This window comes from Pinus tabuliformis, chromosome 5_2 (assembly GCF_031772625.1).
Source record: "Pinus tabuliformis cultivar Carrire ecotype Pingquan chromosome 5_2, CPIR1, whole genome shotgun sequence".
NCBI classification, from domain to species: domain Eukaryota; kingdom Viridiplantae; phylum Streptophyta; class Pinopsida; order Pinales; family Pinaceae; genus Pinus; species Pinus tabuliformis.
The window spans coordinates 742,529,122-742,542,264 of record NC_142306.1 but is presented as its reverse complement, the minus strand read 5'-3'; the positions used below and the strand labels follow the sequence as shown (position 1 = coordinate 742,542,264).

The 13,143-nt window shown below is 37.4% G+C and overlaps 1 protein-coding gene across 3 annotated transcripts in view; it reads right to left on the bottom strand.

Moving 5' to 3' along the window:
* Positions 1–3,744: 3,744 nt before the first annotated feature.
* LOC149161370 (Mitochondrial substrate carrier family protein) overlaps positions 3,745–13,143 on the bottom strand; it is a 308,927-nt gene continuing 299,528 nt past the window's right edge. For all 3 annotated transcript variants that reach the window (XM_089436972.1, XM_089436973.1, XM_089436974.1), the window contains exon 6: positions 3,745–4,241. In XM_089436972.1, coding sequence (XP_089293098.1) covers positions 4,050–4,241 — 192 coding nt within the window. In that variant the 3' untranslated portion in view covers positions 3,745–4,049. The remainder of the gene's footprint in view (positions 4,242–13,143) is intronic.

Below are 13,143 nucleotides of genomic sequence, written 5' to 3'. Positions count from 1 at the left end.
GCAACTAACCAAGAAGAAAAGAAAAGAGCGAAAAAAAAAAAAAAAAAAAAATATAAAAAAAGAACCACTAGTTTTGAGCAGGATCAAGTCTCAACACATCAATAGTCGGAAAAGGAAAAGGAGGTTTGGTATATCTGATGGCCACAAACATGTTAATATTGGGGCAAGTCACAATCCCAATATAGTCAGAATTGGGCAAGGAAAATCAAAGAAAGAACCTATGGACTTGCTTGTGAGTAGGCAGGTTCTCAAGATGGATTTCACCGAAGACATCTGATGCCACGAGGCATCTTTTTGTATCATATTTCTAACCTTATCTGGTGTCATTTTTGTTTAAGTAGTTTTATTTCATGAATAAATTGTCATTTATGCTCTTAGAATAAATTTCCATTTCTTGTTTCTGTACTTTATTTCATTTGATGATATTTTGAATGGATACTGCTGATATATGTCTTTTGTCGGTGGATGTAAATTCTAGGTTCTTGCACACTATCACTTCATATCTAGCATGCATCCCCATATGGAGCCAAATGTTGACCACTAGAGTGGCACCTGATGATTACATGAACACTCCATGCCCAAAGATGATCCAGAGGACACTTGTACCATCAAATATTATCAGTCAACAGAGTTTTTTAACTCTACTTCTATCTTCTCATCGTCTTTCTTGTACCAAGATTCCACACCCTACGGGGAATTGTAATAAGTGATACTAGTAATGATGAGTTTTGAATCTGTAACAAGCCTAGGATGTTGGGACTCGATCAGCAAATGAGTACATCTTGGAGTGTTTTTTTTATCTGATTAATTATCCCTTCTTTTTCAGAGGCGGATAATTTTCTAGGTTTTTTCACTCACGTTTTACCCCAAAGCCGGGGTGACAGTTTGAAGATTGAGCCCCTAACACATCTTAATGTCTAGAGTCGATGTATATTACCATATTAGATCACACAAAAAGTTTCGTGGAATTTGGCTAGGTCTAAGTAGGATTTTTTAATAATTAAAAATTTGTCCGCAAAACAGGATTTTTTAATTACTTTCTATGTAATAATGTAAATAAGTGGCCTTAGGAAATGTCTGGGGTATGTGACTACTCAAAATTCATCCTCAGAGGCTCAACATTATCTTAGGACCCACTTTCAGAGTCAAAAGGCAACTTATAGTCCCTCAAAACCCGACTTTCCTAGTGACAGTGGCAAAAATGAGGAAAATTTCAAAAAAATGAATAATTGGAAAAATTTATAAATTTTTCCAAAGTCAAAATAAGTTAAATTTTGACATGGAAATTATGTGGAGAGTCAAGGGTGATGTGGCAAGCATGTGGGACCCACCTCATAAGGTACAACAGGGTCAAATCAAAAGTTTCAAGTCAAAGTCAAAGGGGCCCACAATGAGCTCATGAGAAGTACGTACAAGCAAATGTTTGAAGTGACTTTGATTTAATTCAAATCAAATGTTAATCAAAATCTAAAGTGAAAAGTTCAAAAAGAAATGGAGGGGACCCACTTCACCTCATTCCTTTGAATACGTATAACTCAACAAGGAGATAAATATGCACATGCCATAAATCAAAGATTTATAATTAAAGTTTCACATGTTATGTAGTCCAGCCAGAGGAAATTCCATACAGATTTGTGGGCAAACAGTCAACACTCCATGATGGAAAATTGTTTCGTTAATATGCAATTGCCTTCCACACCAATCAGATGGAAAAGAATGTGTTGGTTAACAGCTCAACATTTCCAGTCATCTACAGCAAATACTCATATGCCAAATCAGATTACACGCTGTCCCAGTCAAATTTTTAATGCAGGTGTCAAAGTTATATACGCAGATTTGTGAAGCAGATTGGAAGGTTTAGTCAACGCATAAGTTATGGAGTGTGTCACCACTATTCTATGCCCATCCATCCATATGCATAAAGCTAGCTACTTCAGCTCCTACGCAGATCAGCTTTAGCAACGAACAACAGTTCAGAGGCAGCCTATACGCACAGTTACACATCAGTCCTCAAGCATCAATGCTGGCATAATTTTCAATATATACGCAGGCTTGATTTGGAGGATACACGAAGGATAGTTTGCTGGCAGTTTGACAGGGAATTTACAGGAGTTATAAAGGAGACTTGTCCCACTTACTTCCACTCTTCTCACACATGTTTTTCAAGAGCATATGTACAAGAGATTTGAGGAACAATCAAGGTGTAACTCACTGCCACCCTCAGCACTTGACATCAGTTTTCATCAAGAAACTAAGCCACTTGGAGTTTGACTCAGTTTATCATTGGGATTGTCAATCCATCTCCACTTGTCATTGTAATTTTTCTTGGGATCATCTCCCATTTTCTTATTTGTATGAGTCTTGAGCTCTCATTCTGATCATAGAATGAGTTGTTGGGCTTGCGGAGACTCTGCTGGATTTTGTATTCATCTTTCATATAAATAAATAAAAGTCTTTGCGGTTACTAGCTTCTCTTGTGGTACATTCTTTCGTTGATGAGGTATACCTGTGTCATTTGATGTTATTATTCATTTGATTTTACATTGCTATTTAATTGTTTTTTTTGTGCATTTGCCCGAAGACATTATTGTCTAGGGAGGAGAGATTTGCAGCTATCTCAAATATCCTTTGAGATTGGTATGTTTTGTGCTCTTGTTGTAGCTTGTTATTTTCGGTTGAATGACAAACTCAACTTGGTCTCTATATGCCAAGTCTCTTTTGCACTAACAATTGGTTTGCAGGCATTTTTTGTCTTCAAAGGATAGGTTGTCATCTCTATTGGAGTGAGAATTTCTTCGGTTGGAATAGTCACCTCCAAGGATATCAAAAATCCCACAAGTTGTTCAAGCCAACAATCTCATAAGACATCAAGAGATTTATTTAAGAGGGGGTTTCATGAGCCATTTTCTTCTTTTATATCTTGAAAAAATATCATATATTTTCTTCTTCCATTTGTGTGCATATTGGTTTTATCTAGCATTTTAGGCCCTATTTCTTTTGCATGCTAACTCTTTGCTTGCTTCCTACAGGTGTTCTTGGAGGCAATTCAAGTTTGAAGAAAGAGAGCTTAAGCATAAGCTAAGTAACCCTTTTCCATTTGGAAATCCAAGTCCAAGGTTTTTTGGGTTTTCATTTGAAAGAATTTCACTTCATTCTAAGCAAAATAAAAATAAAAAATAAAAAATAAAAATCATTTCTTAAAGAGCAATACTTTGAAGGCACTGGTTGTTTATGTATTTCATGCTTATCTTATGTGTTTATGGTCCACCACATATCTACGTTTTGTCTTGATCCACCACACATATCTACGTTTTGTCTTGATAGTCGACACTCTCGTAATGAATTTTGGATGTCAGTTCATAGGGGATATAGATTGAGTACTTGGAGAGCTCAGGGTGCATTATCTGCACCCAGGCGCAATACTTATGCACACAGAAATAGCAAAAATAGCAAAAACATCATTCTTCAGTTGGTATGGATCCCAATAGGATTTCATAGGAAAGAATTTGAATCGAATTTTGAATACTTTACTAGGAGTGTTGATACTAGTAACAGTTTAAAAGAAAACACTAACGCTACTTACCTGCAGTTGACTAGAGTAATGCCACATTGTTTTTATAAGTTAAAACACTAATGCCAATTCTTGTTCACAAGAGTAAATGTTAGACCAGCCCAGTAAGCTTTTTACAAGGAATTTTATTTGAGGTCCAAGAAAACAAAATTCAATGGACATGAAAGTCAACATTGAAAACAGAAATAGCAAAATTATCATTCTTATAAGCTTCACCTCAGACATTTAATAATACAACCGTTGAATGACTGTATTCTGTACTAACAAGACAACCTGTGATGATTAAATGACCAAAATTTAACAGTTAAAAGAACATACGATGTGTAACTTATACATAGAGTACTTCCAACTCAAGATATATATTCTATATCGGCATTCAAATTCTCTAGCCAAATTTATTGCAAAAGAATAATCTGCATTCTTTTACACTAATAGCAGAAATATTTTCAAGTAACCAACATGGTAGAGACAATATTCTCTAATTCAAGAGATGACTCACTGCCAAATGATAGCCACCCACCAGTGCAAAACATGCTATTCCACTCTGCGCCACTCGAACCTGAAGACCATGATAAAGAAGCTTTCTATCCAAAGGATTGATACCTACAAATCTCTCAACCCATGTTCCTGGCATCTTCCATTTGCAAAATTTCCTTTCCATGGTAATGTACTGCCAAAGAAAAAAATAATGCATAATAAGAACTGCATAGAAATAACCGAACAGAAAATAAAAGAAGGCCACGATGCCTGACAACAAAAGAAGAAAAAAATTTGTACGCAGGTATTCTCTGTTGTCAATCTTGATTAGGCACATGATCTCCATTAAAATAAATATTTACGTAAAACTAATAACTATATACATAGTTGTATAATTTGATTGGAAATCAACAGCAATATCTTAACTACTGGTTAACTATGAAGAATTAATTTAAGAGAATACACAAAAGACTTTTTTTCGTTTGTGTTCGACATTGATATTCAACGTCAGACATGGAAAGAAAAGAAGTCACAGATCAGTGACCCCACAGCTGAAAAAGATTAGGCAATGTAGAAGGTCATCATTGATGTACAGAAAATTTCCAGAAACTTGGCAAAAGTTGCAATGACATTAACAAAAATCATCCTAGTCTAGAAGTAACCAAGGACTGAAATACATTAAGACTCCAGAATGAAAAACTTGAAAGCTATATGTATTAAAAATCACAAAGAAAAAGAAATGCTAGATATATTAAGAAGAAAACAGAAAGTTAAAGTTACATTGGAAATCCCTGATTCAGTTTAACACAGGGAGAGCAAATGCTTCCACCAGGCTAGAATATATATGTGTGCACTGTGTGTGTGTGTGAAAATTAGAGTTTTCTTTCTTCCATCCTTGAAGCAGTGTATTACAATTTTTAGATGCATCAAAATGAATCGTTCTTAGTAGTACTGAATGCCATTGTGCCACGGTTTCCGATGTCTCTCTTAAGAGAACACATATTTCCAGGAAATATTCTCTCTTCTATCTAATGTTCATTCTCCACATCTGAAGTTCTGAACTAAACATCATATACCCGAGACACTTTGTTGACCATTGAATTTCTAAGTACACTCGGAATTTCCATCATTTGAAATTTGACATGTGACAACTTTAATTTAACTGTATTAATCATTTTTTTTAGTAATTCATTGTTGGTAAGTTGTTTCAACATTTCTTGTTGCAACTTTTTTCACTTTTTAAATTCTTAATATGGGTGATCAAGTTTTGACTATGATTCTCAAGGCCAAACATTTACTCGTCTTTATTAGGGACAACCTTTGTCAAAAAAAAAAAATTGCATCTTTTGTATTGATGCCTAATTGCTCCAAAGGATCACCTTTTAGACAACTTTAAAGACTTCTAATGAGGAGTCTTTTAAATTTGACTTCATTGTAACATCTTGCAATGTTATATTCTTCTTCTTATAGTGAAATGAAATCTTTTACTTCATGTTGAACATGAAATCATGTAATGCTTCCATCCAAGTTGAACCTAGAATTATGTTGATCATTGAATTTCTAACTGAGTATATTTTGAATTTCCATCATTTGAACTTTGACATATGACAACTTTATTTCAGCGGTATGCTTCAACATTTCTTGTTGCAACTTCTTTTTATTTTTTAACTTCTTGATGTATGACCAAGTTTTGACTATGATTCTCAAGGAAATAATATTTTTTGTATTTATTAGCAATAACCTTGTCAGTTTCTTTTTGCATCTTTTGTATTGATGTCTAAATGTCCTAAAGGATCACATTTGAGACAACTTCCAAATAATCTGATGAGGGGGTCTTCTAAGTTTGTCTTCATTGTAACACCCTGCAATGGTATAGTCTTTTTCTTATAGTGAAATGTCAAAAATCTTTTTCTTCATGTTTAAGATGAAATTATGTAATGCTTCCAGTTAGGTTGAACCTAGAATTATGTCAACTTTGTTTCGATATATAAATGTAAACGATGAATTGGGCTATGAATTTATTATTATCAATTATTAAGGGTAAGTTCCTAATGTGATGTTGCTTCTCACCATACATGATTTTGTCTTCAATTATACTTGGCTCTAGAACTATTAGTTGACTCACCGAATCAACATTAATGTGAATTTCCTTGTTTTCCAAGTAAATAGTGATGTTAATATCCTTTCCTTCGAAACCCCACTAACATTTAATATAGCATTAGCATATTTGTAAAAATATGATGAAACCTTGCTTTTTTCGACCACTAAAATCCATTTTGTTTTTATCAAAAACCTTTTCTCAATATATAGTATATAATTTTCATACAAATACACAGTGTTGCGGGGGAGCGCCCCCCCCCCCCTTCGAACCCGCTCCCGAAGCGCGCTCCGGGCGGGAGCGGCTCGGGAGCGGGTCGGGAGCGCGCTCCCAAAATCGCTCCCGGACGGGAGCGATTTTCGGGAGCGCGCTCCCAAAATCGCTCCCGGACGGGAGCGATTTTCGGGAGCGCGCTCCCTTAAAAAAATTTACGCTCCCTGCTCTGATAGGGAGCGTTTCAGGGAGCGATCGCTCCCGAGCTCCCGGAGCGTTTTTTAATGCCCGGGAGCGATCGCTCCCCGATCGCTCCCTAATCGCTCCCGGGCATTAAAAAACGCTCCGGGAGCGATTTTTAACCGGCCGGGAGCGGTTCGGCGGAAAAAAATTCCGCCGGACCCGAAAAATTAAAAAAATTTAGCTAATTTTTTTTGTTTTATAAGCCCAATGGGCCAAAAACTTGTCATTACAACTTTGTTGAGCAAGTGATTGAGAGCTTGAGCAAGAGATTGAGAGCTGGAGCAAGAGCTGAGGAGCAAGGAGCCAGAGCTGAGGAGCGAGGAGCAAGTGCCAAGGAGCGAGGAGCAAGCTTGCAGAGGTATGTAACTTAATCATTTAGTTAGTTTAGCTGGTTAGGTAGTTAATTTGGTTAGTTTCATTTACCTGTTTGAGTTTAAAGATCATTAATTTAAATTAAATTAATAAATTAAATGAATTAATCCCAATAAACTAAATTAATTTGCAGATTCAAGACTCAAACCCTACAAACATCAAACACGATGGACCTGAGCATTTTTATTGGCATTTTCCTCTTCCTGGTCCCCTTTCTGGTTATTATGGTGGTGGAGAGTAGGAAACGGAGGGGCCCTGACCCTGAAGAGGTGGATGAAGAAGCCGGAGGAAGTCAAATAGGTGAAAACCCCAGTGAGGAGGATGTGGAGGGTGAACATGAGGGTGAAAAAACTAAACAAGACCAAACTCCATTGTGGAAATATGTTCAGAGGCCTGAAACAGGGAGAGGGGGTGGAACCACTAAATTTCATTGCCCCCATTGCAACACTGATTTCACAGGCTCATACACCCGTTTGAGAAGACACCTTTGCGGGAAAAGGGCATGGGATGGAGAGAAACAAATAGGAATCAGAACTTGCAACGGGGTGTCAACAGTTGATAGAGCCAAATACATAAAGGAAGAGGAGGACGCCCAATACAAAGCAAAAAGATCAAGGGGTTTCTTTGAACCAAGCTCACAAAGAACTCCTTCAGCATCCTCCCAAGGCAGTGGATATGGACATGGAGGCTCAGGGTCATCATCTTTACGCCGTAGAAGCATATCAGATTTCCTTGATGAGGGGTGTAGGAATGATGTGGATTCAAAAATTTACAGGTTACTCTATGCAAATGGGATACCATTCAATGTTCTACGCTCACCTTATTGGCACGAAATGGTTTCTGCCATAAATGATGCCCCTAAAGGATACAAGAGCCCTGGGTATGACAAGGCAAGAACAGTTGGCCTTGATCATGAAAAAGCAAAAATATCACATTCTTTGAATAAAATGACAAGTTCTTGGACTGACAATGGGGTGTCCATTGTATCTGATGGATGGACAAATGTAAAAGGCAAGCCATTGATAAGTGTTCTTGCTGTGTCCCGAAGTGGTCCCATTTTTCTAGCTGCACATGATTACTCAGACAAGTTCAAGACCGCTATCAACATTGCAGAAGCATTGCTTGAAACAATTGAGCGTATTGGCCCATACAATGTCATCCAAGTCATCACTGATAATGCTCCTAATTGTAAGGCAGCGGGAGCAATTATTGAGGATAGATACCCGAACATATTTTGGTCTGGATGTTTGGTTCACACATTGAACCTTCTGTTGCATGATATTGTCAAAAACAAAAATGAACAATACCAATGGATTGGGGATTTGTACAAGAGAGGAAAAAAAATGATAAAATTTATTACAAATCATAGCAATACCCATGGCCTTTTCCGCAGTCACTCGAGATTGGAGTTGCTGAAGATTGCGAGGACTAGATTTGGTAGCTATTACCTCACCTTCAGGCGCCTTTTGAAGGTAAGAGAGGGTTTAGCTAGCATGGTATCAAGTCCAAATTGGCAGGTGTTAAAGGAAAGGGCTACAAATGTAGCTGACATTGCAGGTTTTGATACGGTGGAGGAGGCCGCTCTTGATGGGCAGTTTTGGACAGCTGTGAGACAGGTATTGGATTTCACCAAGCCAATTTATAACATGATTCGGTTTGCAGATACAGACAAACCGGTGATTGGCGAGGTGTATGAGCAAATGGATACCATGTTGGGGGAAATAAAAGACATTGTTAATAACAGAGATCCCGACTTGTACAATCTGATTCACGATTGTGTGTGTGAACGGTGGAAAAAGCTTAACCTTCCACTACATTGCTTGGCGTATATCCTTACGCCAAAATACTACTCAGATTCTTGGTTGGGCAAACCTGCAGCAGGGGGTGGTGTTAGGACCAAACCCCATTTAGATCGAGAGGTAACTAAAGGATATCTGGATGCATTAGAAAAGTTGGTGCCTGACAGGGAGGAATGTGCAGCTGTGCGCCTTGAAATAGGCAGATACTTCACTGGCAGTGGTTTGTATGGTAACTTCCATGCAATGGACGACAAAGATAAATTTGATTCTCTCACATGGTGGGAAACATATGGCGGCGACGGACTTTTGCGAAAATTGGCATTGAAAGTTCTTGCACAGGTTGTAAATTCTTCTTCTGCAGAGAGGTGTTGGAGCACCTACAGTTATATACATAATGTGAAAAGAAACAGGCTCAACGAAAACCGAGCAGAAAGCTTGGTTTATGTGCACTACAATTTGAGGTTGTTGAGCCATTACTGTGATCGGGCCAATGAAGATCCCACATATAAAATTTGGGACAGTCACCCTGAGGACGACAATTTAGAGGATGGCATTGTACATATGGAAGAACTAGAAGATGAGCTTGTACGGGATGCAGCTGAAGCAGCTGCAGCAGCCATGCCACCTCCACCTCCACCATCCAGTAGCAGTTCTCGGGGCCCGAGTCTTGTTCCATTGCTGTCGCCACCTCCATCGACACCCTCGCGTGGAGGCTCTAGTTCTGGTCGTCGGTCTGGGAGGGAGACTCCTAGAAGACCGCCAAGACCTACTTATACTCCTGGAGACTCTCGTGGCAAGGGCCACTTGTAGATTTACAGTTTACTTGTCTTTTTTAGTTTCTATTAGACTTGTCACTTTAGTTTTCATAACTGTTCAGTGTTGAGTTTTGAGTCCTTGACTCTTGACTCTTGACTCTTTCATATCATTATGACATTATGATATTTTTTGTAAACATTATATCACTGTGACAATGAAAATTTGAAGTTTGAAGTTGGGCCTTGGCAATTATAACTCATTGGTAATGATTGTGAATTATGAATATGATGCTTTGTGAAAGACTTAAGTTGTTTCATTTCATCTCATTATTCATGTTTCATTTTATAAATTTTTAACATTTCATATCATGTTAACAGTTAGAAGTTAGGACTTAGAAATATCTTCGATATTACTTCTTGTAATGGTTAAACTTGGCTTACAAGTACAACTTGTTACTTTGGTGATCAATGATGATAAATGTTATTGAATTGAATGTTATTTTAATTTATTATTTTACTAAGGTTGATGACGATTATAATTTCTAGATGATTGATGTGATATGGTTCAATGATCAATTTATGTTTTTTTATGTTTTTTATGTCTATTTCATCATTCTACATGTTTTTGTTGACATATATGTATCAAAAATTAAAAAATATAAAAAATATATATATTTTTAAAAAATCGCTCCGGGATTCGCTCCCAAACCGGGAGCTTCTGAAAATGGTCGCTCCCGCTCCCGCTTCCGCTCCCGCTCCCCGCTCCCGCTCCCGCTCCCAAGTAACACTGCAAATACATATATATTCTTCCTATTAAGTAAATGTATAAAGGATGAGGAACCCTCTTCTTCATTATGTAATTGATACTTTCTTAGCATACTTATGTGGGAAGGGATTACTCATAATACAAAAAGTGAAAGTATTGTTTAATACGTTTCTCGAGTGGTCTTAGGCTCTAGTTCCAATGGTTGGGCACACAATTTGTTCTCCCCTCCACCCGAATTCAATTCCTACAAAGGGACATGTTGGCTCGTTGTGATAAGGCTAGAAGGTTAGACGCCCCCACCATAAAGGACGTCTCGACCCTTGTTAAGTCACATAAGTTACTTGTTAGGTGCTCTCTTGTGGACTGCTAGCACTAGCCTAGGGGTTATAGTGGTAGTTGTTGGCTTTGAACTTGGGCCTTGCCCAGGTAATTCTAATGAGTTATCGATTACCCTAGATCTTTAAAAAAAAAGTTTCTCCAGTGAAGTTTTATGGAAATGAAAGAGACACACTTTGATTAACACTTGTGGCTATGGTGAAATAGATATATCACACAGGTGGGGATTTTCAAACTACAATTTGACCTAAGTTTATCCTTCTCATACCTTATAGTGTCAGAACAATTGGCTTCAAATTTCCTTCATATGGCAATAAAGCTATAGCTCAAGGGCTCCATAATCTTGCTTGGTGATGGCCTAGGTGATTAGCAACTGAGTAGACAATTCTTGTTGAATCTAGTGGTAGCTTTGGAAGGTCTTCTACATAGGCTTGGTGTCTTAGCATGTGGGAGATGATGTATTTCCTTTTCTAGGTGCTTGCTTGGTGGAGTAAGTGATTTATGTCTCCTTTCCTAAGTTTAACTTAAGAAAAATACAATAATTAAAGTCAATTAACTATTATGGACTATTAACTCATTTTCTAAGGATAAATAATTTAATTATTTAAGTGAGTTAGAAATAATCTCAATTGTTGATCTCCTAGATGTTCTTGAAGGGATAATAGGGATAGGGATTTGGGCTTAATGAAGATTATAAAGGAGACCTAGCGAAGAGGTGAAGACACATAGAACTCAAGTGAGAGCTATGATGGAGAGAGAGGGATTTCCTATAAAGTCTGAGTGGCTCAATGGATTAGACTCTTAGAGTGAAGAGAAGGAGAGATACAAGTGGATTGAGGGTGAATCCAAAAGGCCATGTGGAGGAGATTGCAAGGCTAAGTTGTTGGAGGGAGATCGATCTGATTTGGAGGAGGCTGAATCGAGTTTTCCCTAGTGCGCAGTGTTAGTTTTTGGTGTAGCAATGGTAGGTGTTCTAGTCCCTATGATGTCTAAGAGGCTAAGGAACACGGGATTTCCAAAACCCAAAAAAGGTTTCAAGAGATAAGACTTAGAAACACCTTAATTAAATTAATTAGCCAGTAATTTAATTATTTCCTAAGTCTAACTTAGGGAAGTTGGTTAATTAAAGTGAAATAATTAAGGTAATTCAATTTTGCTCTAGAGGCATCTATTGGTTGAGTCAAATGTTGGTAAAAGTTGTCATTGATGTCAATATGCTAGATGCATTGTTGAAACAAACCCTAGGTGAAAACCCCAAGTGCAAAATCCTAACTCTAAGGTGTGAAACCCTAACCCTAAATGAAAACGCTAGATATCTAATGAAACCCTAACTCTATGATGTCCTAGCCTTGTCGAAAATGCTATAACCCTAACAAATAAAGAACTCATGTGAAAAAACCCTTATCCTTATAGCCTTAGCATAGTTCATTCATATAAGGAAACCTTAAAGATGCCCATGTGACCTAATTAATAAAATGTCCTAAAAAGGAGCCCTAACATTATTCCAAGAATCTCAAAATTGTGAAAAAAGCCTAACCCAAATAATTCCCTAAATCCATAAGATAAATCTTTCAATAAGGGCTGTTATGAAAAATATGCAGATGTTGAAAGAAAAAATAAATTGCCATAATTAGAGATCATATCATGAAGAAATGTCTTCATCAGCTTAAAGAGTGTGAAAATTCCTACATTGAAGGAACCCCTACTGCAGCAAATTTGAATCTACTTCACCTACTTGATTTTAAATTACATTCATCAAGTTATTCTTCTGAATACTGAAGCAAATTACTTCTACAACCTACACTAATTAAATATTTGATCTCATGAAACAGAAAACAGAGAAAATAACAAGATACACAGGACACACTTATTTTTGGACACAACAGTCGCTGGAAAAAACCAATGCGGGAAAACCAGTGCAACAGTTCTAAGGGTTTATTATTATGCAGGAGAAATATCTGAATGCAAATCTAGGATGCTTATTTAGCAATCCTTTATAGAGAAAATATTGGCGGAAAATCTGAGTGAGTTTTACCTCACTGCATCCGACAAAATTTCGGCTAATCTGACACAAGACTGGCTAACCCCAGTTATTTCTGCGTTGGCCCTGTGTAGGCCCTGCATCAGCCTTTTAGGCTCTGCGTCACCTCTTTTTCCCTTTGCGTCAGGACTACATGGGCACAGACCGACCCAGCGTCAACTCTCCCGGCTACTGCGCTGCCTCTCTATGAAAAATTTTGAATCTAACACATTAGAAATCCTTACTGCTATTTATGGTTTATTATCTCCTACTTGTTCTTTACATTTACAAGTTATTTAATCATATAAACATCGAAATAAACACAATAGTAGCCTTCACAACTATACAGATCAGCAACTGAAATAAACTGAGACAACATAAGGGACACCATTATTTTTGGACAATCGTCCCCAGAAAAACCCAATGCAGGAAAACTGGTGCAACAGTTATGAGGGTTTTATTATTATGCAGTTTTCTGAATACAACTAGGGTG